This window comes from Labeo rohita, chromosome 2, assembly GCF_022985175.1.
Source record: "Labeo rohita strain BAU-BD-2019 chromosome 2, IGBB_LRoh.1.0, whole genome shotgun sequence".
Classification (NCBI taxonomy): Eukaryota; Metazoa; Chordata; class Actinopteri; order Cypriniformes; family Cyprinidae; genus Labeo; species Labeo rohita.
Genome location: NC_066870.1, coordinates 19209566 through 19237490, shown reverse-complemented (window position 1 = coordinate 19237490; position 27925 = coordinate 19209566). Strand labels below are relative to the sequence as shown.

Genomic DNA, 27925 nt, shown 5'->3' with positions numbered 1-27925 from the left:
TTTTCGAAAAAAATAAATAACATAATAATAGTAAATAAAACAACCCTTACACTTACAGTACAGATTAAGAAAGGCTGCTGTTTAGTATATTTGGGCAAAGGTAGACAGTGGTAAAAAAAAAAAAAAAAAAAAAAATAAAAACAAAAAAAATAAAAAACACCGAGCACTAGATTAGTGTTTCCATTTTAAAGTTCACCACCAACTGAGACACTGGAATAATGACCACACTAATGATCTGGCCCTTGCAAATTAAGAACATGTACAATGGCAGCAAACAAACGCACCCCATTGTTTTTAGAGAAAGAGGCCAGAGCAGGAAGGGAAAATTTAAAAAAAAAGTACCGCACACAGGTCAAGTGCAATGCCGCAACTTTAATAACACAATAACACTGTACAGCTAGGTGGAGTTTTCTGCATGTCAACATTACACCAATGTATAAAAATAGCACAGTAATAAAAACAAAAGACACTTTTGGACTAAGAGTGGCCAAACTGGCAAATTGTCCACTTTATTTATCCTCCATTTTTTTTTTTTCCTGCATCACCCCTTAAACCAGCTGCATCTCCAGTGCCCAACATTTGAAACTGGTCGCAGTGGGCCATTCATTGACCAATGCGAAGATTCAAAGCCTTTACACACCAGACAAGATCCACACCTCCCAGATCAAGCCACATGAGGAAAAAGGCCTTCTAGGCATAGGTCAAAGCCTGGTCCAGTGAGAGCAATCCCTGCATAATATTAAGATGAATGCAATGCACCCAAAAATAGAAAGTTAAGTTGAACACTGGAAATGCAGCAAGGTGTACATCACTGTCATACTTTTTCTCCCCCAGTTACATACAGTCAAGAACAGTGTCCATGTGTACATTCATAGTGAAGTGCATTTTACACAAGTTTCGGGTAATACATTTTAAGTATTACAGCAGTGCATCGTGGTTTAGTATCTTGTGCCTCTTTTCTTCATAGCACCTGATGGGACAAAGATGTTGCGCAAATAAAAACCAAAGACTCAAAAGTGATGATTTAACTAGTTTAAAACGAAACTCACCTCTGCCTCTCTGACAGTAGGTAAATTCGGTCTCATCATAGTCAGCATATTCACTTCTTGGCCTTTGCTGGTGGACTGTCTTACAAGTTGGCCTTCTCAAAGGAGTTCTCCCTTTAGAAATTCAAAAAGACGACAGTTTAAAAGACAAGCCATACTTGACACTTGCATTGAACGGTTTTAAAAGACTAAGCATCCAAGCATGCAAAAACATCAACCGTTCCCACCTTGATCTTGAGGTCCACTCTGAGCTTGCCTCCAAGCCCTTGGTTTGGCACCACAGCTCACCCAATTCTCTTGGTCAGAGACGACGCCCTCTCTCCATTGTCGTTCTAAAAATATGTCTGCATGAGCTGACCACCTTGTGACAGCATTAAAATGCAAATTTAAAAAAAATAAACCCTTACCAATACAAGGCCTGCACAAGGCACCCTTTTGAATTCTCTTATCTGCTTTAGCCAGAGAGCCATACTCCTCACAGCACTCTCCTTTGGGATGCACACGAGCCTGCTCGTGTAGATCACAGCTCTCTTGGCCTTCACACAGCAGCTTCCTGTGCCGGTGTTTGGCACAGTGATGCCCACAAGAGGGCAGTGCATGCCTGCTGTAACACTTCCTCTTGGAGTGTCTCGGTGACTCACAGTTACTTCGCACCTCTGCGTCGAGGTCATACTCGCGGTCTTGATCAGACACTTCGTCTCTTTCAAGATGACTGTGCTCGACCATTTTGCACATTCCAACCTCATCCTGCAAGCTTGAGCCGCAGCACACGCACGTTTTCTGGCAGACAGGGCAAGTTTTTTCCATGCTCAAGAGCTCTTTTCTGCGAACGGGCACGTCGCTGGTTTCAGCCAGCCTGCCGCCACCAACAAACACGTGCCCTGGAACGAGATCGAGATCCTCCACGTCAGTGGAGAACATTTCATCTCTGGAAGAGAGCTCATCTATGGACGGACTCAGGACACTCTGGCGCTCTTGGGTCACTTGAGGATAGTAGCTGTAGGAATATGCACTGCCAATTGAGGACAGATAGTTTTGTGGAGGCAGCAGAGTAGATGGAGAATCGAAGTAAACAAGTGGGTCAATCTCTCGTTCAAGACTGAGGCCAGTTGTCGTCTTATTGCAGGGTAAGCGAAGGATTTGATACGGCAGGTCATAGTCTTCGGAGAACTTTATAAGAGGCTCCATAATTGCAGCAGCAGCAGCCTCCGCAAGGTTCTGTACCTGCTCATCACCTGGTTTCTCCAAATCGAGGTTCTCTGTTGAATCAGCACCACTACAGAACACATTGCCAGTTGCACTAGTTGTCGATTTTCCATTTTGGAGGCACATTTCATCAGGAACACTTTGTTGGTCAACATCCTCATTGGCATCCTCTTCCTCATGGACAGAGGAACTGTCAAGGGGTAGAACATCTGATAACACACACTCATCCAGTCTCCCATGGCTAGATTCAGCATCATACGCAGAGTCGCTGTAGGTTGTAGGCCTTGTGACCTGGTTGACCTGTTCCTCCTTACCTTCCTGAGAGGCAAGCTCGATCGTAGCGTCTTCATTTAAACAGGTCAGTTTCTCTCCTTGCACTACATCAGGAGTAGAGGAGACCACAGTGTTAAGCCCCTTGTCACCACTACCTTGTTCACAGGCCTTCAGACTCTCAATTTTGTCTATCAGTTTGTTGACTGAATCACTAGGGTCTGTTTGGACCTCAGAACAGGCAGTCTCCCGATGCATCCCTGCGTGTTGAAAGTGGTGGCGGACACGCAAATCGTAGGATGCAACAGATGGGAAGTGGGGGTTGATTCTTCTGTAATCGATTGGCTGCATTGGCGCATGTGGGATCACGTACCCAGGATACTGCATAAACTGATAGGGGGCCACGTAGGGACGGCCGAAGTGCAAAGCTGGAACAAAAAGAAAAAAAAAAAAAAAAAATAATAATTTCTTGGTTAATTAAGTGAAAGTCTACTATGGAGTGTTTTCATGACATGTCAATCAGCCATACTGGTGGCACTGAATATAAACAATGCTACCGAATGAAACAAGCAGATTTTGCAGATTGCTGCTGACAATAGTCAAATTATTGTCATGTTTTGGGCTGTACTAATCTGTCAGACCGGGAAAAACATTTGGAATACTATAGACTGCCAAAAAGTAATAAATCGAGGAGAAGAGTGCAGAAAAGGCATTTGTAGGTGGCCAAACTGAACCAGGATTTCCAGGGCAAGAATCTAGACAACACTCCTGTTTGTTCCCATTTCCAGTCTGGTAGGTGAAATATTAGGCTAATATCTTAATACAACTCAATGCTTGTAGGCATCTTTACCACCCATTTAGTTTGTCAAAATATTGCACCCTTTCCTGCTTACTAAGCCCTTTTCTATATGATTTGGCAGCTTCCACACTTTTTTTCCCCAGTGGTTTATACAGTGTAAATTAGCAGAACAACGTATTCAGTAGTAAATTAACCATGCAATCCATGCGTTTTTTCTTTTTTTTTTTTTCCCTCATCCTGACGCAAGTACAAAATCCATCAAAAAGCCTGAACTTACCTGGCCCTGGAAAGCCATAGTGGCCATATGGATTCATGGGCCATTGATACATAAAATAAGGCTGAGATGGTGGTTGAACATAGAAAAAGGGTCTGGTGTGGTTTACTGGATGGTGAGGTTGCCCAACTCCCATTGATTGTGAAGTGTTGTTTATGCCTTTAATAAAAGAAAATAAGCCAGATTATTACACACAATTAACATTTGCCAGTTGCTAGTAGTATTACAGGGTTCTTAAAACTGAAACAGTATAGCATGGTGCTAACAAGGTCATGGGTTGAGAAAGTTACCTTCCATTTCTTGTGAGGAGACAAAGAAAGACAGCACAGGATACAAAACACCGCAATACTGTTAAAAAAAAAAAAAAAGTGCCAGACTCAGAACCATGTTGGCTTAAACCAGACAAACAATACCAGTTAAGAGCAAGTTCACTTTAAAATGGACAATCATGCTAGTAATCCTGTCCAAAGAAGGCTATTTTATATTAAGACAACAAAAATGACCAACCTTAGATGTGAAAGTGATAATGTGGACTTAAATGTGCATAGAGCGAGAGCAACTAACTCTGGCATTAAAGCTTTGCACTTCAGATTTATAGGTTTCATGATTGTTTCCAGAGATCCACATTAATGCAATCAAATGGCAGCCAGCAGGTGTATCCAATTTGTCCTATATTCAGGAAAGCATGACGTCAGATATTATTATCATAAGCAGTTTAAAGTTCTGCCTCATACATTTATCATTTATAAGAACTGTTATTTTTACAGTGTTGCTTAATATTCCCCACAGTGGCAAATGCAGTTTTTCCTGTCATGACTCTTGTTTACATTTCTATACATCTTTCTGTCAGTCATGCATTTCTCTTTCACTTATCTATTGATTTATTCATTTACAAGAAATGTTTTGTTGTTCAAACGCAGTTTGCTTTTCCTCACAGCGCCTCTATGCGGGTATATGTATGTTTCAGTTTTACGTATGAGTGAACTAGAGCTCTGCTCCTCTATTAATACGAGGTGAGTATGCTAATATTTGTCGACAGCTTATGAAATACTTAAGATAGTAGACTTGAATGAAAATTATGAACAGAGACACATCTGGACGTTTCTCTGTAATGTCCAGTGTCCATCTGAACAGTTTTTGCTAGCAGTTAGCCTGCTAGCACACTAGTATTCAATAGGGGCGAACAAGTTAAACCAACTACTAGGTGTTTTATTTGAGTATGTAAACATAACTACCTGTACTGGTTAGAGAAATAACAACGAAGACCGTAAAACATAAGTTAATTTAGAAACTGAGTTTTAATTTTGAAGGAAGAAGTAGCTAACTAGCTTCGTGTGAGTTGTTATGGTTTCACTTTCCATTCACCAGGCAGCTAGCATTGTAGCTAACATGAAAATACTGTAAAAACATCCATACAGATTGTTTAAAGTATGTGACAGTCATGTATATCTGTGAAATATTAACACTGACTTCAAATAAACGATTAAATTACTCCGTATGTTTAATAAGTAAATCAGCAGACGTGTTGTTGACTGTTGTTTATGCGTCAAACATAATAAATCAGTAAGCCACCTTGTTTAATATCACTAAACTTTAACTGTAAACCCAACTACAGTGTAATTAGTTTGTTCCCTCCTGCTTTGACATGAGAAACAATGATCTCAGGTAAATCAGGCCCTGTGTGTTTAACATAAACCTAAAAATTTGATGACTTTCACTTTCAGCTATGGCCTCTCTCAGTGATCAGCTGGAGGAGGTGAGGGTGAATGCGGAAAGCAGCTTATCTACTCCAGGTTCTGCCCAGGAGATGAGGACAGGGGTTGCATCCATGGCCAACATCCCTCTCCCACCCTCCAGCAAATATCGCTACATCGCTGCTGAAAGCATGTTGATGGAGAACAGTAGTGGGAATAACAGGAAGGAGGTGAGAGCTGGTGTAATGATTCATTATGCTCAGCAGTCCAAAGATTGTATGATTATAGAGCAGGAAGCAAACGTTTGACTTCTTAATGACTTGACTATTTGCACGTAGTGGTCGTGTACAAGGCCATGACCATGTTTTGAAGACTGGGGGGACAAAGGCGGGTAGTAATGGTCATTTTTATTTAAAGAAATTAAACGATTAGAGGATTTAAAGGAATAAAATAACTAGAACTTATTGAAATCAATTTAAAATATTTGCAAATAATATTTTTTTTTAAAATATGCACACATTTGCTTTTACTCATAAATTGTACTGCCCATGTGAATGACTGACATAAACGCATAATAATACATAGCGCTAGGTAATCTGTCACGGCTTCCTCTGTTTTTTTTGTAAAATTGTTTTCTTTCCACTCATTCGTGTGCACGTAAAATGACTTCCTAGTTTATTTTTACCGACTGTTGTTGTTGTTTCTGGGTTGTAGTGCATTCTTGTTCAGACTATTCTGTTGTACATTAATATCTTTTAATCATTTTAGTCCCTCAGCCTCCTGCAGAAACTTTCCACTGCTCTTAACATCTTGGAGAAGTATGGCTCTAATCTTACCAACCCCAACAGGCCGAAGTACTGGCGTACAGTGAAGTACAACAACCCTGTCTTTAGGACCACCGTAGACTCTATTCAGGTGTGTGGTGAATGAGATTATGAGGCAAAACACAGAAAATGAATGTGGTTACGATTGTTTATCTTCGTCTTTCAGGGTGGCAGAGCAGTACTCAACCTGTACGGCTACACCAATCAGCAGCATGATGGTTTGAGCTTTCCTGATGATGTTGCCCAGCCAGATGTTGGGAAGGTGGCATCAGTAACTCTTGAGGTCATGTCCCTCCGTATGGAGCTGGACATGCTAATCAAGGTCTGAGGCTGTGAAGTATGAAGTATAAGCACTCAATGGGTTTTTCACAAATGAACATTCAGCTCATATAGAGTCTGTCTCTTTTCTGTAGGATACCCATCCTCATCCAGAGTTTTTTGAAAGACTTATTCCCTCCCTCATTGTGCAGGTACAGTTTTTTTCATTATATGGTTATAAACTAATGATTTGTCCATGCACTGTTGTCAACATCAAAAAAGTAGTTTAAAAACCAAATGTGTTGCAGTCTTCACAGAAATATTAAAGGAGAAGTCCACTTCCAGAAAAAAATGTTTATAGATAACATACTCACCCCCTTGTCATCCAAGATGTTCATGTCTTTCTTTCTTCAGCCGTAAAAAAAAATTCTGCGTTTTTGTCCATATAGTGGTCTTCTATGGTGCCCAGAGTTTGAACTTCCAAAATGCAGTTTAAATGTGGTTTCAAACAATCCCAAATGCGGTTGTGAACGATCCCAGCTGAGGAAGAAGGGTCTTATCTAGTAAAACAATCTGTTATTTTCTTAAAAATAATACAATTTATATACTTTTTTATGTCAAATGCTCGTCTCGTCTTACTCTGCCTGAATGGTTCATTTCCGGTTCATGACAGTTAGGGTATGTCGGAAAAAATCCCATCTCATGTTCTCCCTCAACTTCAAAATCGCCCTATATCGCTGTTTTACTTTTTTTGTTAAGTGTGTTTGATCTTTTTTTGCATGTTCACTTCTGCAGTGATGTAGGGTAGGGTAGAGTTTTTTTGACATGCCCCTAACTGTCTTGAACCAGAATACACAGAGTTCAGGCAGAGCAAGACAAGATGAACGTTTGAGACTAAAAAGTATTTAAATAGTATTTTTTAATGAAAATAACTGATTGGTTTGCTAGATAAGACCCTTCTTCCTTAGCTGGGATCGTTTACAAACACATTTGGGATCGTTTGAGCCGCATTTAAACTACATTTTAGAAGTTCAAACTCGGAGCATCATATCAGTCCATTATATGGAGAAAAATCCTGAAATGTTTTCCTCAAAAAACATAATTTCTTTACGACTGAAGAAAGAAAGACATGAACATCTTGGATGACAAGGGGGTGAGTACATTCTGTAAATTTTTGTTCTGGAAGTGAACTTCTCCTTTAAGCAGCACAGGATCATGTGACCCTGAAGCTGGCTGCTGACAATTCAGCTTTGCCATCACATGAATAAATTACATTTCAAAATATATTAAAATAGAAAACACTTATTTAAAATGGTAATCATTTTAGCTGTACTTTTAATAAACAGATGCAGCTTTGGCGAGCATAAGACTTCTGATCACCCTCAGTCTTTTGAATGGTAGTGCATGTATTGGGGAAAGTGCTTTTTTTGCAGGTTACCTAAATACAGTGTCCATATAATGTCTATACAGGATGGGGAAGTCAGCACAGATGCAGCTGCGTTCTCTCCTAGTGAAAGACCATGGGAAACTCCCTCGCCTACATCGACTCCTCCTCAGTCTAAATCTCCATTCAGTCCAGCCCTCTCTCTCTCTTCTCTAGTGCCCTCTAAACATACAGGTAAGCATGTCACATTTACCAGCCCTGGCTTTCCTTTTAAAAAGGGTCATGAAATGAGAAATCAAATGTCGCATGACATATAAGAGGTCATTGTACTATAAAAACATCCTGGAAGTTTCAGAACACAAAACTTTCTCATTAGTCTAGGGTTGATATTGAAGCCAGTCTACCAAAACGACAGGGTGTGGAATGTGCCATTTTATGATGTAATAGTGTGGCTAAACACCGCTTCATCAGAAGAAGATCAACACCTGCTTCTACATCACTGCCTCTTTAGACCCACCGATTCACGCATGTAGTGTAAATAACGAGAGAGGCAAACACAGGTCTAGGCTAGAAATCAAACGATAAAGTGGCTTCGAAGAAAACAAGACACTGTGCAGTGCCAAGTTGTTAAAAAACAGTCTTCTGATCCCAAAGTTAGAAAAGCGCTCCAGACCGTGTCAGTATGAACTTGGTCCTTTGTTCACTTTGCTGTGGATTCGTCTACAGTAAGGTACAATTCGACACAGGATTCTCAGAAAGATTGAAACTAAAAGACGATGCTGTGCTGACTATATTGGATTTGACAGTAATGTTCCGCCACACAAGTGTGAGTAACTGTTTTTATGACATGGGCACTATTGCGTGGTCTGTTATGTAAGGGATAATGCACGGCTAGCTGTGCATTAAACGATTTTAAAGCACGATGTGGAGGCCAGAACCCACCTGACGTGAAGCACATTAGTATCGTTTAATGCAAAGCTAGCTGTGCATTATCCCATTTATACTATGGTCATTTGCCAGAGCTGATAAGTTAAAGCTGTTAATGATATTTGCAGTGCAATATTTGACCAGATGAGTAAAAATGATTATTTTCATCAGTTTCAGCTCGTTAGCTCTAGCATTCTGCCTGCTTCAGATCAGACAGAGATGAAAAAATGCGGTGAGGTCACATTTATTTGAATGAATATAGCATTTATTTCAATTAATTATTGATCGAGAGAGAGGTGAGAGATGACCGAGTGTGTATGTGTTACCTGCATCGCAATGAAGCTGTGTTACTTCAAAACCTGTGAATTTACCACCTTGTTGCTGGGGAATATAATGTAGCGATCTAGTATCCAGGCTATTTTATTAATAAAAGTCGCGGGGCAGTGTTGACAGCAAGTTTCTGCGTATGCGCAGTGCGATCTGTGATCTCTGACCCCCCTCCCCCCTCTCTCTGGGCAGAGATGGCAAAAGTACACACATCCTTCTCTCAAGTACAAAATACTCATGTTTAAAATACTCTGGTTAAAGTAGAAGTGCTGACTACACTTTTTACTTTTTACTGACTACACTGGGACAAAATTTCAAGCCGGGAAATCTCACACTCATCCATGCCATCCCATACACCCACAACAAATTCTTAAACCATGGATAACCCTATTTTTTTGTATGGCCATCACATTTAAATAAATGTTTAAAACCTTAGGCTGGTGCCGTGCAAAGTAAGAAAAATGCTCTCTTGAGCTGCATTTTCCTTTTTAGTCTCTTAATTTTCTATGATATCTTATCTGCATCTCACTTTGTGTGTGTTTGCTTTTTTCACTAATTTTCTTGTACCTGTCACTTTTCCCATCAACCATTTACTGTTATGAGCAGAACTGTCTCCACCTTGTTGCAAAACAACCACCTCATTATGTTCTATTTGCAGTAACAATTTTATTTAAGTTCCATTTAAAGTATCACATTATGACCAGGAGTTATTGTTTTATCTTAAAATGGCTTAAATACTATAGATTTAAGAAAACAATATTTTCTAAATTGCCTAAATGTCAAAATTAGTGCAACAATGATTACATCATGACAATATCTTTACAGAAAAATCCTAATACTTAACATGTTATTGCATTATTATGAGTCATATTTTTTTATGGTTTATTACAGTAAAAGTATAGTAACCATGTTTTCGTTTGTTTTTTTTTTGTTTTTTTTTTTTTTTTGTTTTTTTTTTTTTGGCAGATTGATTACGATCTGTTTTAATGTAACTACAACCATAGTTTTACTACACATCTCATGGTTAGACTGTGGTTAGTGTAGCAAAACCATGGTTCATTTGTGGTTACCATGGTTCATTTGTGGTTACCATGGTTTAACTATAGAAACCACTGATTTTGATTTTCATAAGGGTTGTGTTGTTATCTGCCCCAGCTCCCTCTGAACGTATTAGAAAACGATGTTTTACAACATTTGTTTGTGAAATTACTACTGTAACCTTACAGTAGATAATAATGATGTCATTCAGCATAGAGTATTTTGAGTGATGATAGTAATTTAGTTTAGTTTCGTTTGTAGTACTACTGCTGTAGTTTTGTCTTTGTTTGCTTAGTTAAGCATTAAACTGCTAGCAACTCTTACCAGCCTGTTTACAGATGAAACTGACCTGCACTTGAAGTCCTGAACAGGTCAGTAGTTTTGCCTTGATGATCCACCCGGGCACTTCCACTCCATTATCGAGTCACTCACAATGAGGTTTGGTGGAGACGTGGAGCGTGTGCCAGCCGAATCGCGTTGCCAGTCAAGACTAACCGATTCATGATTTATTACAGATTTGTTATCGAATGGCATTCCACCCAATGCTGATTAAAACTAAAGTAATGAGCCTAGTTTAAAAAATGTAAGAAGTATAAAGTACAGATATTTGTGTAAAAATGTAAGGAGTTAAAGTAAAAAGTAGTCAAAAAAAATAAAAAATAGTGAAGTACTCATACCAGAAAAATCTACTTAAGTACAGTAACGAAGTATTTGTTTGTGTGTATCAATTAAAGCAGCACATTAATATAGAACGGTGATTAAACTTACTTGGAACTACATTACGTACCTGCTAGCTAATCAGAATCGAGTATTCAGACAGACCATGGTATAATGATCATTGTTTGATATGTACTGAGTATTTATATGTTTTTAATCTAAATCAGAGTAGTGTTCATCTATAAAGGATGTAGGCTGTCAAACATGCACAGCTGTTAGCCAATCATAGCAGTGGGTGTTCACTTCCAAGTCTATGATCCGTCACACCTCATCAAACAAAGCATTCTGATAATTATGATCTTTTTTTATGTTCAAATCTTGATAACATTATACTTGGACCTCAGAGAACAGTACAAAAGAATTAAAAAAAAGGCAGTTCATGACTCCTTATAGAATATATTTAATTGTGAGTGTCCTCTTTTATCATTTCTATTCTGTTCTGCAGAGAACTGCACCATATGTGGTATCTTTCCGGTGTCGGCTCACTGTCCCACCTGTACTCAGCGGCTGTGCACAGAATGTGACAAGCTGTATCACTCCCATTCAGGACGTTCCACACATGTTAGGATTCCTGTGACTTCCTCAAAAGCAACAAAACGGCTCAGGTTAGCACTGTTAATCTGAAATGTTGAGAGAACATGTTTGTGTGGAGGATTTTGCTGTACTAATCTGTATGTCTTCATTTCTTTTTTACTTAGCTCATCACTGTCAACATGGCAGTGTTCATACTGCACTACAGTAAATACAATGCAGCAGGTTTTGTGCGAAACCTGTGATCGTCCCCGGTTGTCCTCTGCTGCTCCATCTCTACAAGAAGAGCCATCTCAGCCTTCTACAATATCTGGTTAGTCTGAGCATTGTATTTCTACTTACTTTTTCCACACTGAATATGCCATCAGTCTTGTTAGACCTTTTGATATGTCAACTTGGTAATTCGAAGTGACAAATAAACATCTAAATTAGGGATGCAACCAAAGCCAAACTCCAGTACTAATACTTGTACTTGTTAAAATGCCCGATACCAAACGCCGATACCCCAGCACGTGACAAGTACCGTATGCAGACAAAGAACGACAGACAGCAGAATGGAGTTAGAAATTAAGGATATCTACGAAGTATATGTATGCAATTAATATAATTTTAAGCATTCAGTATTAATGCCTGTATAGGTGATGTGCGCAAGCTAATAAGCCAAGCACGCTGAGTGGATTAAGTGTGCGGCAATGCAGATAAGCAAGCTTTTCTAGTGAATAACCCTTTCTCACAGACATCACTGGAAAATGTGTAGTTCGGTCAGATGTGTCAAAAACAAGTGAGTAAACCAATGCACAAGTTGCTTAACGGTAAGGAGAGAGAAGGAGTGCTTCAGTTGCTTGATCTTTATTGATGTTCGCTCACTTAGCACATGCATCATTTGGATTAAAACTAAATCATAAATATAAAACTACATTTATAGGGGCATTCACTATAAACATCATTTATTTTCAACCTTAAGCATACGTGACTTTATTGCAAAAGTGAAACTAGCGGTCTGTGAGAAATTCACTAGGTTGTACTTGTCCCTCTCATTCTGCACCAATACAGAAACATGTTTTGCTTGCTTCAGGAGTGTTTCTGCATTATACGAGTCGCTTTGGAATATAAATCGCAGCATGCTGCAGATGTAAAAAAATGGGACTAATATTTCTGAAAATGTCACAGTTAGGAGATTTATAACGAGTGGTTCCCTGCATTATTACAGCAAAACGCAGTATTTTGCAGTACTGCAATGGAGCAGCTCTAATGCTATATGAAAGTAACATTGTGAATAGTGAAAGTAACAAACTCATATATATATATATATATATATATATTTATTATATATATTATTATTATTTTTATTATTATATATTTTTTTAACCAGTGGGTGCAGGATACTATAGTTCATTTATGTTAGAGAGAATAGCAAATTCTCATTCTAGCAGTTAGTCTGAATAATATTCAATTCTAGCAGTTGTCTGAATAATATTCGGTTCATTGTAATCCATTACATACCTTTCTATCAAAGTTATCTGACATTATCAAGCTGAATTTGTTCTGACGCAGTTTATCATATTTTATTACGATTTTCTAAACTATAGCAAATAAACTGTGATAATGTTAGAAATGTTGAAGGTATCTGAATAAATTTTGGTTTGACTGTGTCTATTTAATAGATGAAGTTAACTAACTAACATTATACATATTTTTTATTTTCTGTACCCAATATTTGACAAATGTATCGGTAATTTTAAAAATATTGGTATCGGTACTCGGTATCGGCAAGTACCAAAAATAAAAGTACTGGAAAAAGTGGTATCGGTGCATCCCTAATCTAAATTCTAGTATTTTGTTTATCACTTTCATCAATTAGAGTGGCAGTGTAAAAGCTGCACGGTGGTGAATGCAGGCAGCAGCATTCTTTGCGAAGTGTGTGAGCGCCCTCGTCTGGCCACCCGACCTCCTGTTGCACCCTTACGTCCGACCCCTTCTGCCACAGGACTAATGGACAGCCAGGTGCCATGATCCACTATATTACATATGCATTTTTCTGAAAAATAGTGTACATTTAGTGTACATTTTTTGTGGCAATAGTTCAAATCAAGTTATGTTTATTTAATGTAGAGCTGCAAAACGATTAGTCGCGAAGTTTGTTTACATATTATATGTGTGTGTATTGTGTATATTTGTTATACATACTGTATATATAAATTAGGTATATATAACATGTAGTATGTAAACATAAACTTTTATTTTGAATCGATTAATTGTGATTAATCGTTTTGCAGCCCTAATTCAGTGCTTTATAAAATACAGATTTCAGAGCCATTTTAACACAGTAATAAGCAGCATGAATTATGCAAGCTTGTTTAAATGAGACAAATTCAAATTATGCCATAAAGCAGCTCTAAAAAGACAATAATGTCATTGGTGCTCCATTCAGTTCAGTGTTGATTTAGTTCAATTCAGTAAGTGCGTAAAATTCATCAATTATGAAATGAGTTCAGTTCAGCTATTAGCAGCTCTACAAAAGAGAGAACAGTGTTGTTATTCATCTCAAGTAATATCAGTGTTGATTCTGTTCAGTTCAATAACAGTTTTGAGGTTGAAAAATTCATAAATAATAAAATTAATTTGATTAAGCTAAAATCTGCTCTACAGAAGACAATAGTTTCATCATGCAGCTCAATTCAGTTCAGTTTTGTTCTCATCCAAGAACAAAACTGAAGAGTGAGCACATTTAAATTGATATAGTATAACCGAATGAACAATGTTGCAAAAGGTAGCAATCCATTCTTCACTCAGGAAGTTCAGCTTTATAAACTGACAATCAGCCAATGTTTTTATGGTGTCCTAAAATAGAGATCACAGTTCTTTTTGGTGCTGCTGGTGTGTGTTACACAATCTATTTAACATTTATTAACTTACGAGCATGTTCTGATTTGTCTTTGCAAATGAAATGAGCCTCATGCTGAGTTTTATCCTGAATGTAAGTTCCTGTTTTGACTTCTCCTATTTTTCCTATGTCATTCAGTGGGTTTGCCAGTTTTGTACGTACGTTAACCACACACCATCAGCTGTATGCGAAATGTGCTGTCTTGCGAGATCAGAGCCTGCTCTGTCACCCCCTAAGCCGCTCCCACTCTCACCAGTCAAGGACGTCACACCGCTTCCAGCCCCACCTAAAGTCATTCCCACTGAGGACCCTGATTTGAAAAGGCAAAGATTGATGAGGGAGGAAGGGCTTAAACTTATTCAGCTCATTCGTGTAAGTCTGATATTGTTGTTGTTGTAGCCTAGGCATTATCCTCAGAAGTTTACAAGCATCCTCATTGTCTCTGTTTTTTTTCTCAGGAGGGAGAGAAGAAAGGAGTGAGCCCGGAGGAGGTTTACACCAGCATGTGTGTGTCGGGAAACAGTAATGTGACGCCGTATGACTGGTTGAAAGCAGAGCTACCTCATGTGCTCGATGAGATCTGTGTGATGGCTGCATCCTGTCAGCAAGAGCCCAATGCATTAAACTGTTCAGGGGGGAACAACGGCCAGGATGGGCAAAAGAGCAATGCGGTGCCCCTGTCCAGAGCAGAAGCCAAGCGGGCCTGGCTGGCAGCAGGGGGCAATAATGAGAAAGCTGTCAGGCAGGCTCTCCGAGACCGTAGAGTTAAAGTGAGTAAAGTCTATTCTTGTGTATCCAATCACAGTAATACTGATAGTAATACTGATTGAGCATCTATGGCTTAAATTTGGGGAATTTAATTTGTGTTTCTAGACCTTTCAGAATAGTCAGTGATGTGATGTGTTAGTTCACATAAAAATGAAAATTCTGTCATTATTCACCCTCATGTCGTTTCAAACCCGTAAGACCTTCGTTCATCTTCAGATCACAACTTAAGATATTTATGAATATCAAAAAATAACAACTTTATTCAACAATTTGCTGTAACATGAAAATAATAATCGTCTTATTGGTATCGTCCAGATTTGTAAGTATATTCCAAGTAAAAATGACATTTTGTCTGGTTTTTTTTGTTAGGTAAAAGAGCTTGGCTCTCTGGGCTTTAATGACGTGACCCGCTGTGAAGAAGCCCTGCGGCAGAGTGGAGGGGATGTGAGGGGGGCTCTTGTTCTGCTGCAGCGCCCTTTACTGGAGCCGTTCCATCAGCGCATGTGGAGCGACGAACCAGAGCCCGCCATCGACATCAACCATCCAGATAAACAGGTGACTGGCCTTTTGCCTTAATGGAGCTTCACCAAACCACTGCATTGCTTTCTCACCACTACATGTGCAAAACAACTTAGTCTGTATCATCTTTTGTAAGATGATATATAAAATATTTAAATCTTTAATTAATTACATAAAGTTGGCCGCCAAAGATGTTTAAAGTGGTCATTGGTGAAAATGTAAAGGGATAGTTTTTTTTTTACTCAATTTTACTCATCATCATGTCATTTCTAAACTTTTAAGACCATTGTTCATCTTCGGACAAATATAGGTATTTTTGATGAAATCTGAGAGCTTTATGACCCTCCATAGACAGCAATACAACCACCACTTTCAAAGCCTAGAAAGGTAGTAAGGACATTGTTAAAATATTCCATGTGACATCATTGATTCAAGTGTAATTTTATGAAGCTACAAGATCACTTTTTGTGCGCAAAGAAAACAAAAGAAATGGCTTTATTCAACCATTTTTTCTCTTCTGTGTCAGTCACGAGAGTACTATAACCCTGACACAGCAGTACTCTCATAAACAAAAATGACAAGGAAGAGAAGAAATGGCTGAATACGTTTGTTATTTTTGTCTTCTTTGAGGGCAAAAAGTATTCTCGTAGCTTCTTAAAATTAAGATTAAACCATTGATGTCACATGGACTATTCTAACAATGTCCATACTACCTTTCTGGGCCTTGAACGTGTCAGTTGCATTGCTGTCTGTGCAGGGTTAGAAAGCTCTCGGATTTCATCTAAAAAAAGTCTTAATTTGTGTTCTATCCCTTTAAATGTTATATTAAACACTACAAGTTAACTTGTGCTTTGTCTGTGTTTAGCATGTTTGCCGTAGGCTCCTGGCAGTGTTTGATCTGCCCAGCTGGGGGCGTTGTGAGCTGGTTCTGTCTTTGCTCCGGGACCCTACAGCAACTTACACACTTGAGGATGTAGTTCAGGCCGTGCGTGAATCACCTGACCGGGACTTCATTCGCCGTGTGCTGAATAAGGAATGCCCTATCTGCCTGTCAGTTTTTCCCCACAGCAAGGTACTTTGCGTCAGCTCCTTCTATGTGACTGGATCCAAATCTTGCACTTTTCACATCAGAATGCCCTTACCTTTAGGCACATGAGCTGTTAAAGGGAAAGTTCACCCAGAAGTCATTTACTCACCATTATTTTGTTCTAAACCTGTATGACTTTTTTTCGTCTGTGGAACACATAAAAAAAAAGTATTTTGAATCATTGTGGTATCCAAAGAGTTTTGGTTCCAATTGACTTCTATAGTAATATGTCCATATAATGAAAGTCAATGGGAACAGAAACTTTTCGGTTAACAACATTTTTTTTTTTTTTTTTTTTTAAATACGTAAATAAAATTATGTTCCGCAGAAGATAGTCAGTCATACAGGTTTGGAACAACACAAGGGAGATTAAATGATGACAGAATTTCCATTTTTTTTTTAAATTAAAATTTAAATCATCATTTACTAAACATCATTCTGTTCCAAATTTGTATGACTTTATTGCTTCAGCGGGATGCAAAAAATGTCTACCAGTTGGCATATTTCTACCTTCTGTTCGCAAATGTGACCCTGGACCACAAAACTAGTCATAAGTAGCACTGGTATATTTGTAGCAATAGCCAATAATACATTGTATGGGTCAAAATTGTAGATTTTTCTTTTATGCAAAAAAAGATTATTAAGTAAATTCATGTTTCATGAATATATTTTTTAGTATCCTACTGTAAATATATAAAAAAAATTGTTACTTTTTTTTTTAACATTAAGTCAGGACTATTTTTGGTGTGATTTTCTGTCTGTCTTAGATGCAGTCCCTGACATCATGCCAGTGCTCTGTGTGCTGTGGATGTTTCAAGCAGCATTTCACCATAGCGGTGAGGGACAAGCACATCAGAGACATGGTGTGTCCTGTCTGCACAGAGCCTGACATCAACGACCCTGAGCACCTGAACAGCTACTTCTCCACTCTGGACATACAGGTACTGCAAGAGAAAAAAAAAAATACTGAGACTTGACTTAAAACACAGCAGCAATTTTACTTGGCTTTAAGATTCTCGCAGTGATGTTTAAAACAATCTTTTTTTGTGTGTGTGACTCCACAGCTCAGGGATTGTCTTGAACCGGACGTGTATGATCTTTTCCACAAGAAGCTGACTGAGCTGGCTCTCATCAAGGACCCAAAGTTCCTGTGGTGCAGCCATGTGAGTGACACTGCCTCCCTGCACTTCCACACTGTTCACTTCTTTTTAGAGATAGCTCTCATGCTCAAACAGCTGTAGTCTCGTTCAAACATATTTTACAGTGATCTGAAAAGAGGTGCATGGTGTGAGGTGCTTGCATCTTGTGCATCTCTTTTATTCTCTTCTCATTTTCACAGTGCTCATATGGCTTCATCTATGACGGCGATCAACTCAAGGTCACCTGTATGCAGTGCAGGAAAAGCTTCTGTGCTCAGTGTAAAAAACCGGTGAGTGTTTTTCAGTAGAATGACAGTAGTCAGTGTTGCATATGCAATAACACATTATGTTTACCAACAAATCCAATACAAACTTATATGTATGTGTAATGATAAAAAACTGAATAAATACTTCATTGAATGATGGTAGATAATGTTTTAATCTTCTTCTGTCTCTCATTTCAGTGGGAGCCGCAGCACGCGGGGCTCTCGTGTGAGCAGTTCCAGCTGTGGAAGCGAGAGAATGACCCTGAGTACCAGAAGCAGGGCTTGGCTGGATACCTGCGAGATAATGGGATCAGTAAGTCACCTTTTGATCTGCTTTAGAAGCCTGTCGGACCTGTGCTTTCATTCTTCTAATCCACATATTCTCACAGCTAACGGTACTACTACCATTACTGCCCCTGCCACATTCTGACTGCCAGAGTGGATCTGAGCAGTATTAACCTTAAAGGGATAGTTCACCCAAAAATTAAAATTACCCCATGATTTACTCACCCTCAAGCCATCCTAGGTGTATATGGCTTTCTTCTTTCAGATGAATACAATCTATCCATCATAAAAAAGAACTCCACACAGCTCTGGGGGGTTAATAAAGGCCTTCTCGATGCATTTGTGTAAGAAAAATAGCCATATTTAAAACTTTAGAAACAGTAATCTGGCTTCCGCTAGAAAAGAAAAATGTCTGAGGATTTCAGTATATGCCAAGATGAGACTAGTTTGCTATAAACAAAACTTGGTTCTCGTGAGACTAGCATATTCTCATCAGCATTTACGCTACATCATACGTCATCTGCTGGAACGCCACTTTCTCGTGAACTCTTGTGCGACAGTTAGTGGAAGCTAGAGATTACAGTTTATATAGTTTTAAATATGGATATTCAATTTGCTTCAGAAGCCCTTTAGGAACCTCCTGGTGCCATGTGGAGTACTTTTATGATGGATGGATGGATGCACTTGTTTTGGGCTTCAAAATCCTGACCCCCATTCACTGCCATTACAAAGCTTGGAAGGGCCAGGACATTTTTTTTTTTTTTTTTTAAATATAACTCCGATTGTATTTGTCTAAAATAGGTTTAGGTGCCGTTTGCATTTTAACCTGTACGGTGCCAGTATCGGTAGCTGAAATTCCATCCCGGTACCCAGTGGTACATTTTTCGGTACATTACTCTGTGTAATAACAAAAACATTTATTTCAGTAAGGAAAAAAATGAGTCCACAACTCTCAATTTCAAAATTTTGAACAATAGGGCCCTACAATCTTTTTCTTTCTTTCTTTTTTATTTTTTCTCAGAAATTCTTGTTTTAATTTTTCTGATAATCAAATAAACACATTAAAGATTTTATTTATTTTTAGTCAAATGAACATTAAACCCTTTTATTTTTTGGCAAACAAACAAACAGAGGTTTACTGTTAAAATAAATACATGGAAGAAAAAATGTGTGAATATTCCTTTAAAATAATAATTGTAGTTGATTAATTGTAATAATAATTGTATTACTTTTTTTTTGTTGTTGTTGTTGTTGTTCTATCCACCATTTTCCTGACAAACCGATGAGCGGCGCCATGAAGGTGCTTTCGTGTTCTTGTCTCCATAAAAATCCATGTTAAAATGGACTGAATTGAAACGTTTTCAGTATAACTAAATATAAAAATGTGGGTAGGTTTAGCGTTATATTATCGGCACGAAAATGTGTTAATTTTGACTAGAAATGTAAAGCACCGCTCCAGTCGGGCAAGACTTCCGCGTTCAGAAAAAGTGGATAATTAAGTGGTTAATCTGGTTGTAATATTTATTTTTATTATTTGATTGTTTTATTTAAATTTGGCCAAAATGTAATATATGAAGACGTACATTATACTGTACAAAGGTAATATAAGAGCAATATATTTCTGTTACATGTTAAACTGTACATTTATTTAGACAGGTAGCCGTGAAGTTTCTGTGTACACAATATGATATGATGCTAGTTTTGGTAATGGTAAAATTCTAATGAAGTGACTCTCACAGCAGCTCTGGAGATTAAGTTCATGTCGCCATATAGTGAGACGCAGAGACTGAAAGTTAGTGTGAGCGTCACGCGTGCTTCAGTATTTGTGTAGTACACAAAACCGTGTCTCCGCCATTCATACATACAGAGTCAAGAACATGCAGGATTCATATTTAAGCCATCTTTTTGCATTTTAATATTCACAGACACTAGTCCATATTGTGATTCGAATTAAGTGACAGACCTACTTTTGATTTATTCATCCAAAAATTGACGAATTCCGTGGCATTTTGTGCTATAGAATAAATTCCATTTTTATGAATGGAAACCATATGGCCTTAGAAATGTAACCACACTTCAGTACATTTCGGCTTGCCCTGTGTGTTGTGTTTGAACGAGTTGCAAGGGTGACATCATGTCGCAGAGTCTCCTTCTCTCTCTCTCTAACGTACACACCCAGATGCATTCTCAGGTACCGAAATTTGCCACCGATTGATTTAATGTGAATCGGTACTCGGTAGTACCAGCGAAATTCGTTACCCAACCCTAGTCTGAAAGAAGAAAGTCATATACACACAGGATAGCTTGAGGTTGAGTAAATCATGTGTTAATTTTAATTTTTAGGTGAACTATCCCTTTAAGAAACATGTTGCCTGTTCATACAGTCTGTTTGTTTGTTTTTGTTTTGTTTGGTCCAGTGGTAAAGAAAAACCAAATCAAATATTAATGTTTGGTATTTTTCACTTCCAGGCATTTTCATTCTGACTTATTCACACCTTGTGAGAGAGAGTTACTGATTGCACAGTAGTTGTTTCCAGTGTAGCATTTCACATACTTATTCTCTCCTTCTCTATTCATCTGAGTCCATCCATCTGGCTTTCTTTTCATCTGTATATCTGTCATTCTGTCTATATGCCAGAAGATCATTTTACTGATTCAGTATGATGAAATATTAAATACAAAGTTCTATAGGTGGCATTTTAAACAGATCTATCTATCTGTCTGCCTGTCCAACTCGATCTATTCACCTATTTGTAACACAGATGGGTATGCGGCATGTTTTAATTGTGATAAATCAAGATCTTAAATGTCAACAGTAGAAAATATGGTCTTATAGGTTTATTCATATCGAGTTCACTACAAACCAATTCTAAGTTTGAATAAGGAGGATTAAGAATTTGACCACTGCTTATTAGAAACTGTTTTTAAATGAATACATTTGTAAAATGGATGAATGTTTTAAAAAAAAAACCCAACAGCTCAATATGATTTATATTACCTGTCATCGACTACGTTTACATGAACAACAATATTCCGATATTAACACGATGAAGATAATACTCTGATTAAGAATCTACCATGTAAACTGAGATTTTTAATTACCTTAATTCGGCTAAAGTTATACCCAAAGTAAACACAAATCGAATTAAGACGTTGAGTATTCCTATTTCAGTCGCATTATCGAAGTTCAGTATAGACATATACACACCTTAATCACATTATTACTGTTTTGTAGGACTTTATTTACTGCATTTCACGACAGGATACACACACGGCAGTGGTCAACCGTTTGACGGCAAACAAAAGAGCATAGCTATTCAGACTTCATTCTTCCCACTGGTCGCTCTTTTCTGACTAACATTCTCAGTTGGTCGCACAAGCATGTGATTTTGTTTCACTTTTTTTTTGCTACAACATGGGATTAATCAATGTTCATTGCTGATGAATAGTTTTTCTTTTATCATATTTATATTTATAAGGTAACGTGGTTAACATTTCAACCCGTTCTTTTTCATCAGTATTATTTGTGATTTTAATTTTATAACTTTTTTTGCGAGTTTGTCTCACTTTTCACTTTCACTTTCGAATTGCCAATCTTGGTTTAGCTTACATCTATAGGCTACACCTTTCAATTTTAAGATTAAAGCAAATGCTTAAAAGATAGATTCACTGTTATTTTTTTAATTAAAAAGCACAAAAACAATAAAACAATGACAAATTAGCTTACATAACGTTTATTAATGAACGAAAATTAATAAGATGAGACATGGCATATATCACATGCTGTATCGTATGCTGACTAATAAATGACAGGACGTTTAGCAAACACTGAGGAATCAAATAAATAAATAAAATATAAAAGAAAGCCTCCATAGCGTAACGTGAGGTAAACGGCAAAGATAACAGGGTTTTCAAAATGAAAACAAAAAGAAAAGTAAAACTAAACTGGCTTTCGGTGACAGTGCTGGCATGTTTTCCTAAGAATACTGACTGCTACAATGTGCCGTACCTCTGAAACATGCGCTGTAAGGAACAGGCAGTTCGGATCAGCACAGACCATGCACTCAGACCACGTCAAATTTTAACTCTCACATTCTCAAAAATTGTCGCATATGCAACCATTTTGGTCTCAGTCCAGAGCTCTGATTTAGTCCAAGTGGAAAACGATGATGCAAATATGGCATGACAAATAAGTAACTGCACTTATAGCCTTTGTATAATTAAAAATGAAACACCCAAAAGTTTATATAGTACCATAACGAAGACGAACTGTATGTTCAAACGTGAAATTCTGGAGGGAGCGTCAGATGGCATCGCATGGGGATGAAATTATGTGTCATTAATTGATCTATGTACTATAACATGTAAAACAGGAACATGAAAGGAATACTCTAAAAGCAACTTATGTAAACACCTTAATCATAATGTTGTCTTATTCAGAATAAGGTAAATAATTAGATGACTGGTGTCCATGTAAATGTAATCACTGATGGGTATCAAGCGGTGCAATCAGTAAGCAACTAAAAAAATAAAATAAATAGTTTATGAATAAACATATACTTAAATATGTAATAAATACATAATGTGTAAAAATAAATGTATATTTAAATGTATAATGTAAACTTTAAATATTAGTAAATTTTTCCCTTTATGACTGACTTTTTTTTTTTTTTTTTTAAAGCTAAAACCTATTTCTTTTCTTTTGATCTTTTGTTTCAGTTTTATGTTGCCGTGTCAGTTTATGTATTTGTCTTAACGATTACAGAAAAAAGCTTCTGATCTCTTGGATTTACCTGGATTTTCAGTGCGATTTGATTGTCACAACAATAGACAAACACAGTCTGTTTGATTATGTAAATTATGTTTCATGTTTTTATCAAACACAAAATGTAAACATCCACAGTATAGGGTGAAAAAAAAAAACTGTCACACAGCCCATTCTTTCTGTCATGCAGCAGTTTTTGCCTGTCTTTCTGTCCTGTAGCTTGCCCTAACTGCAGGTTCCAGTATGCTCTGGCCAGAGGCGGCTGTATGCACTTCAGTTGTTCCCAGTGCAGGTATCAGTTCTGCAGTGGATGTAACAACCCCTTCCACACAGTGAGTTCCTGTCTCATCTTGATGTCTTAGGATTGTTTGTGCCTGTTTGTAGCTCTATGTGCATGTTATACGGAGCTGTATGTGACTGTGATATTCAGTTTGAAGCCAGCTATGGCTGGGCTAAAAGTAGAAGCCTTCTCGAGAGCACGGTTTCTTCCCTCCTTTTTATTCATTCTCTTTCCCTCACACTCTTGCTCACTCCTTCTCTGGCAGACATGTGCAGTGAACCAGTGTACTGTGACAGGTCTGCATGCCCATCACCCCAGAGACTGCCTCTTCTACCTCCGAGACTGGGAGCCTGCCAGGCTTCAGGCCTTACTGCAGGTATACACACACACACACACACACTCTCGCTTTAACACAGGCACACATTCACATTTTCCTCCTACACATTCACAAGCACAGCACTTGTGTGCCAGGTTGGTTGTGAAATATCACTTCTCATCTCCACTGTTTTATTTCGGATACTTGTTTGAACGTCATTTTGTTTCCTCAGAATAAGGGAGTGAACTACAATACTGACACTGCGCCTGGAGCACAGACTGGTACGTCTTTAGTCATAAGGTTTAATCTTTTGGTTTGTTCTAAAGGCCTGTTTACACAAAGAATTATAACTATATTAGCATCCACACAGCGCATGATAATGTATAGTGAAGTGACACTACCAGTCAAAAGTTTTTAAACCGTAATATTTTTCATGTTTTTTTTTTTAAAGAAGTCTCATCTGCTAACCAAGCCTGCATTTATTTGATCCAAAATACAGCAAAAGCTGTAATATTGTGAAATATTTTTACTGTTTAAAAGAACTGCTTTCTATTTGAATATATTTTAAAATGTAATTTATTTCTGTGATCAAAGGTAAATTTTCAGCATCATTACTCCAGTCTTTAGTGTCATATGATCCGTCAGAAATCAGAAATTCTAATATACTGATGTGCTGCTCAAGAAACATTTACTATTATTATTATTATCAATATTTGAAACAGTTGAGTGCATTTTTTTTTCAGGATTCTTTGAAGCTTGGAGTCAGCAGTGTTGGCAGTAATGCATTACAAGTAACACGAGTTACGTAATATTATTACTTTTTCCAAGTAACTAGGAAAGTAACGCATTACTTTTTAATTGACAAGAAAATATCTGAGTTACTTTTTTCAAATAAGTAACGGCAGTTACTTTTCCCCCCATTTATTGATTGAAAGCTCTCCTGTCCCCATGTTGAGAGAAATTGGGAGTAAGATGTTCTATATATATATATATATATATATATATATATATATATATATATATATATATATATATATATAATAATAATATTATTATTATTATTATTATTATTATTATTATTATTATTATTATTATTATTATTATTATTATTTTTATTTATTTATTTATTTATTTATTTATTTTAATTTTTTTTTTTTTTGAAAAGAAAATGTAGAAATTAAATTAAATTAAATTGCAAGGTAATAAAAACATTTCTAATCTTACAAAAGATTTCTATTTCAGATAAATGATGTTCTGAACTTTCTATTTATCAAAGAAACCTGAAAAAAAAATTCTACCCAGCTGTTTTCAACACTAACAATAATAATAATAATAATAATAATAAATGTTTTTTTTGAGCAGCAAATCAAAATATTAAAATGATTTCTGAAGGATCATGTGACTGGCGTAATTATGCTAAAAATTCAGCTTTGAAATCACAGGAATAAATTACATTTTAACATATATTTGAATAGAAAACATTTGTTTTAAATAGTACAAATATTTCAGAATATTTCAGACTGTTTTTGCTGTACACTAAATAAAAATAAATGCAGGCTTACTGAGCAGAAGAAACTTAAAAAAATAAATAAATAATAATCTTACTGTTAAAAAAACTTGACTGGTAGTGTATGTTGTCTGTCGCTTTAAATGCTTGAGCTTGGGTGGATTCTGATTGGCTGTTATTGTTTTTATCATTCTGTAGCTGGGAAAAAAAAAAAAGTTCTAAAATTGATTCCTCCGATATCGTTCGTATGTTGCGTTCTTGTTATAGTTGTGAAGTGGACTTTGCTATTCTATTTGCTATAAACGTTACAGTTATCATCCTTGGTGTGATCTGGCCTTAACTGTGTGATCTTATCTTACTGTCTTATCTCCCCCAGTACTTCTGTAATCTGTTTGTCTGTGTCTGTCTCTTCATCTAATTTGTTCGTCTCTGTCTTAAAGTCTACTTTGCTTCCAATTCCACTCTTTATCTCAACTGCCCAGTGGAGCAAAATTGCTTTTACTGTAATGAAAGCCTAAAAGCTGGACATCATATAGCAAAGCACAGTTTTCCCACTAAACGGCCATCCAATTACCGCTTCTCAGGCCGAGGCTATATTTGTACCATGAAATCGTTGTCAAACACACACATACACCTACTCCTTACAGCTTTATTTCACACTCTGTTCCACTTCTCTTTACTGAAAATATCTTCCTCGAAAACTCAGCCTTCCCCCAAATGCATCCTTGCTGTGTTGTTTTTGCGTCAGGTGTGTGCGGAGTGATCGAGCAGAAAGATGAAGGCACTCGTCAGACCGATTCACCATGTGGGGCTCAGACTCAGCCGGGCCAGGCGGGACTGTGCGAGTGAGTGACATCATTGTTACCGTGTTGACTGCTCCCTGTACACTCTTAAAAATAAAGGTTCTTTATTGGCATCTGTGGTTCCATGAGGAACCTTTAAAGAATCAGTTCACTTCCAGAATAAAAATGTCTTCATAATTTACTCACCCCCATGTCAACCATGATGTTCATGTCTTTTTTCCTTCAGTCAGAAAGAAATTAAGGTTTTTGAGGAAAACATTCCAGGATTTTTCTCCATATAGTGGACTTTAATAGGAGCCAAAGGGTTAAATGTCCAAACTGCAGTTTCAGTGAAGCTTCAAAGAGCTCTACACAATCCCAGCCAAGGAATAAGGTCTTGTCTAGAGAAACGATCTGTCATTTTCTTAAAAAGAAAAAAAAAATTGTATGCTTTTTAACCACAAATGCTTGTCTTGCACTAGCTCTGTGATGCAATGCGTAAAGTTGCGCATAGTCACATTGGAAAAGTGACACACGGTTAGTTCTTCGTCTGTGTACTTCAGTGGGTCGGTACTTCCGCCTACGTACATAATGTGTGAGGTCTAGCTGGTGAAGCTGCATTGAAACTGCAATCTGGACCTTCAACCCGTTGATCCCCAGAAAAAAACTGAAATGTTTTTTTCAAAAACCTTAATTTCTTTTCGACTGAAGAAAGAAAGACATGAACATCTTGGACGACATGGAGGTGAGTAAATTATCAGGACATTTTTATTCTGGAAGTGAACCAATCCTTTAACATCCATGGAATCTTTCCATTCCACAAAAGGTTCTTTATAGTGGAAAAAGGTTTTTACGATTATTAAAAGAAAAGGGGGTTCTTTTGATAACTGAAATTTAGTAACAATACACAAACATGTCGAAAAAAAAAAAAAAATCACGCACACTTTTAAATTTGCACTTGGTTGCATCATTTTTGGCAGTACCATCAACTCTATCAATGTGAATCATTTTTAAACCAGTCTTTCTTTGGAATAACTGCCAATAGCCAGAAGTAGAAGGCTTAAAGTAGGCTATAAATGAATTTCAACATCACCACCGCTAAGCTTCTGACAGCCCTTTCAGTCTTTAAGATCTAAAAGTTTGAGTTAGAAGTTTTGCAGGATCGTTAGTATATTCTCAACAAGGCTGTAAAAGCAGACTAGTGAGTATGAGTTTTCCTGCTCTGCAGTCCCATTTAGCCACTTGTTAACAACACATTAAAACAAATCATGAGTGGGGTATTACAGGTCTATTTTATGTTGAAAAATAAAATGCAAAAATATCTTGAGATTTTGTTAACCACAGCTGTTATGTCAGACTTTCAACCAAAAACCCATTAAAAAAACAAAACAAAACAAAAAATAAACAAATAAAATAAAAAAATGACTTGAGGATGATAGAAACAAGCAAAAATTCTGTTTTAGGACTGATTAAATACACTGATACGCTTGTAAAAACATCAAGATGCAGTGCAATGGCCAAAGGCATCTGTTGTCACAAAAATTTCCTGATGATTTACTCATCCCCATGTCATCCAAGATGTTCATGTCTTTCTTTTTTTAGTCAAAAAGAAATTAAGATATTTGGGGAAAACATTCCAGGATTTTTCTCCATAAAGTGGACTTCAATGGAAGCCAATGAGTTGAAAGTCCAAACTGCAGTTTCAATGCAGTTTCAAAGGGCTCTACACAATCCCAGCGGAGGAACAAGGGTGTTATCCAGTAAAAAGATCAATCGGTTTCTTAAAAAAAATTACAAATTATATACCTTGACTACGTGATTTGTGAAGTCGTGGACGTGGAGCTAGTGCAAGATGAGCATTTGTGGTTAGAAAGCAGTGTTGGGCATGTTACTTTAAAAGCAATTAGTGATAGTTACTAGTTGTTCATATAGTCTCTCAAATAGTAACTGAGTTACATCATTATAAAAGTAACTAATTACCAGGGAAAGTAACAATTGTGTTATATAAAAAAATGTCCAAATATGTCATATC

At 37.2% G+C, this 27925-nt stretch overlaps 2 protein-coding genes across 4 annotated transcripts in view; one reads left to right on the top strand and one right to left on the bottom strand.

Annotated features, from left to right (window-relative positions):
• The window catches only part of LOC127180205 (E3 ubiquitin-protein ligase RNF31), a 29994-nt gene that overhangs the window by 728 nt on the left and 1341 nt on the right, over nucleotides 1-27925 (top strand). Inside the window, exons 1-22 of one of the 3 annotated variants that reach the window (XM_051134210.1) lie at nucleotides 3085-3314; nucleotides 4533-4608; nucleotides 5320-5519; nucleotides 6058-6204; nucleotides 6280-6435; nucleotides 6527-6583; nucleotides 7842-7989; nucleotides 11210-11369; nucleotides 11463-11608; nucleotides 13157-13299; nucleotides 14318-14551; nucleotides 14638-14949; nucleotides 15317-15502; nucleotides 16332-16538; nucleotides 17321-17494; nucleotides 17618-17716; nucleotides 17893-17982; nucleotides 18157-18271; nucleotides 23228-23340; nucleotides 23554-23664; nucleotides 23837-23885; nucleotides 25860-25956. In XM_051134210.1, coding sequence (XP_050990167.1) covers nucleotides 5322-5519; nucleotides 6058-6204; nucleotides 6280-6435; nucleotides 6527-6583; nucleotides 7842-7989; nucleotides 11210-11369; nucleotides 11463-11608; nucleotides 13157-13299; nucleotides 14318-14551; nucleotides 14638-14949; nucleotides 15317-15502; nucleotides 16332-16538; nucleotides 17321-17494; nucleotides 17618-17716; nucleotides 17893-17982; nucleotides 18157-18271; nucleotides 23228-23340; nucleotides 23554-23664; nucleotides 23837-23885; nucleotides 25860-25956 — 2942 coding nt within the window. In that variant the 5' untranslated portion in view covers nucleotides 3085-3314; nucleotides 4533-4608; nucleotides 5320-5321. Of the gene's footprint in view, nucleotides 1-3083; nucleotides 3315-4532; nucleotides 4609-5319; nucleotides 5520-6057; nucleotides 6205-6279; nucleotides 6436-6526; nucleotides 6584-7841; nucleotides 7990-11209; nucleotides 11370-11462; nucleotides 11609-13156; nucleotides 13300-14317; nucleotides 14552-14637; nucleotides 14950-15316; nucleotides 15503-16331; nucleotides 16539-17320; nucleotides 17495-17617; nucleotides 17717-17892; nucleotides 17983-18156; nucleotides 18272-23227; nucleotides 23341-23553; nucleotides 23665-23836; nucleotides 23886-25859; nucleotides 25957-27925 lie in introns of those variants that run through there. The other 2 variants (XM_051134201.1, XM_051134218.1) reach the window with 2 other exon arrangements.
• Nucleotides 353-4242, bottom strand: buc (bucky ball). Its single transcript, XM_051134229.1, has 7 exons — nucleotides 4103-4242; nucleotides 3886-3943; nucleotides 3599-3754; nucleotides 1454-2950; nucleotides 1274-1378; nucleotides 1050-1160; nucleotides 353-970 (listed from the first exon to the last, which is right to left on the bottom strand). Exons 2-7 carry the CDS (start codon nucleotides 3890-3892, stop codon nucleotides 939-941), a joined length of 1908 nt encoding a protein of 635 aa, XP_050990186.1. The 5' UTR covers nucleotides 3893-3943; nucleotides 4103-4242; the 3' UTR covers nucleotides 353-938.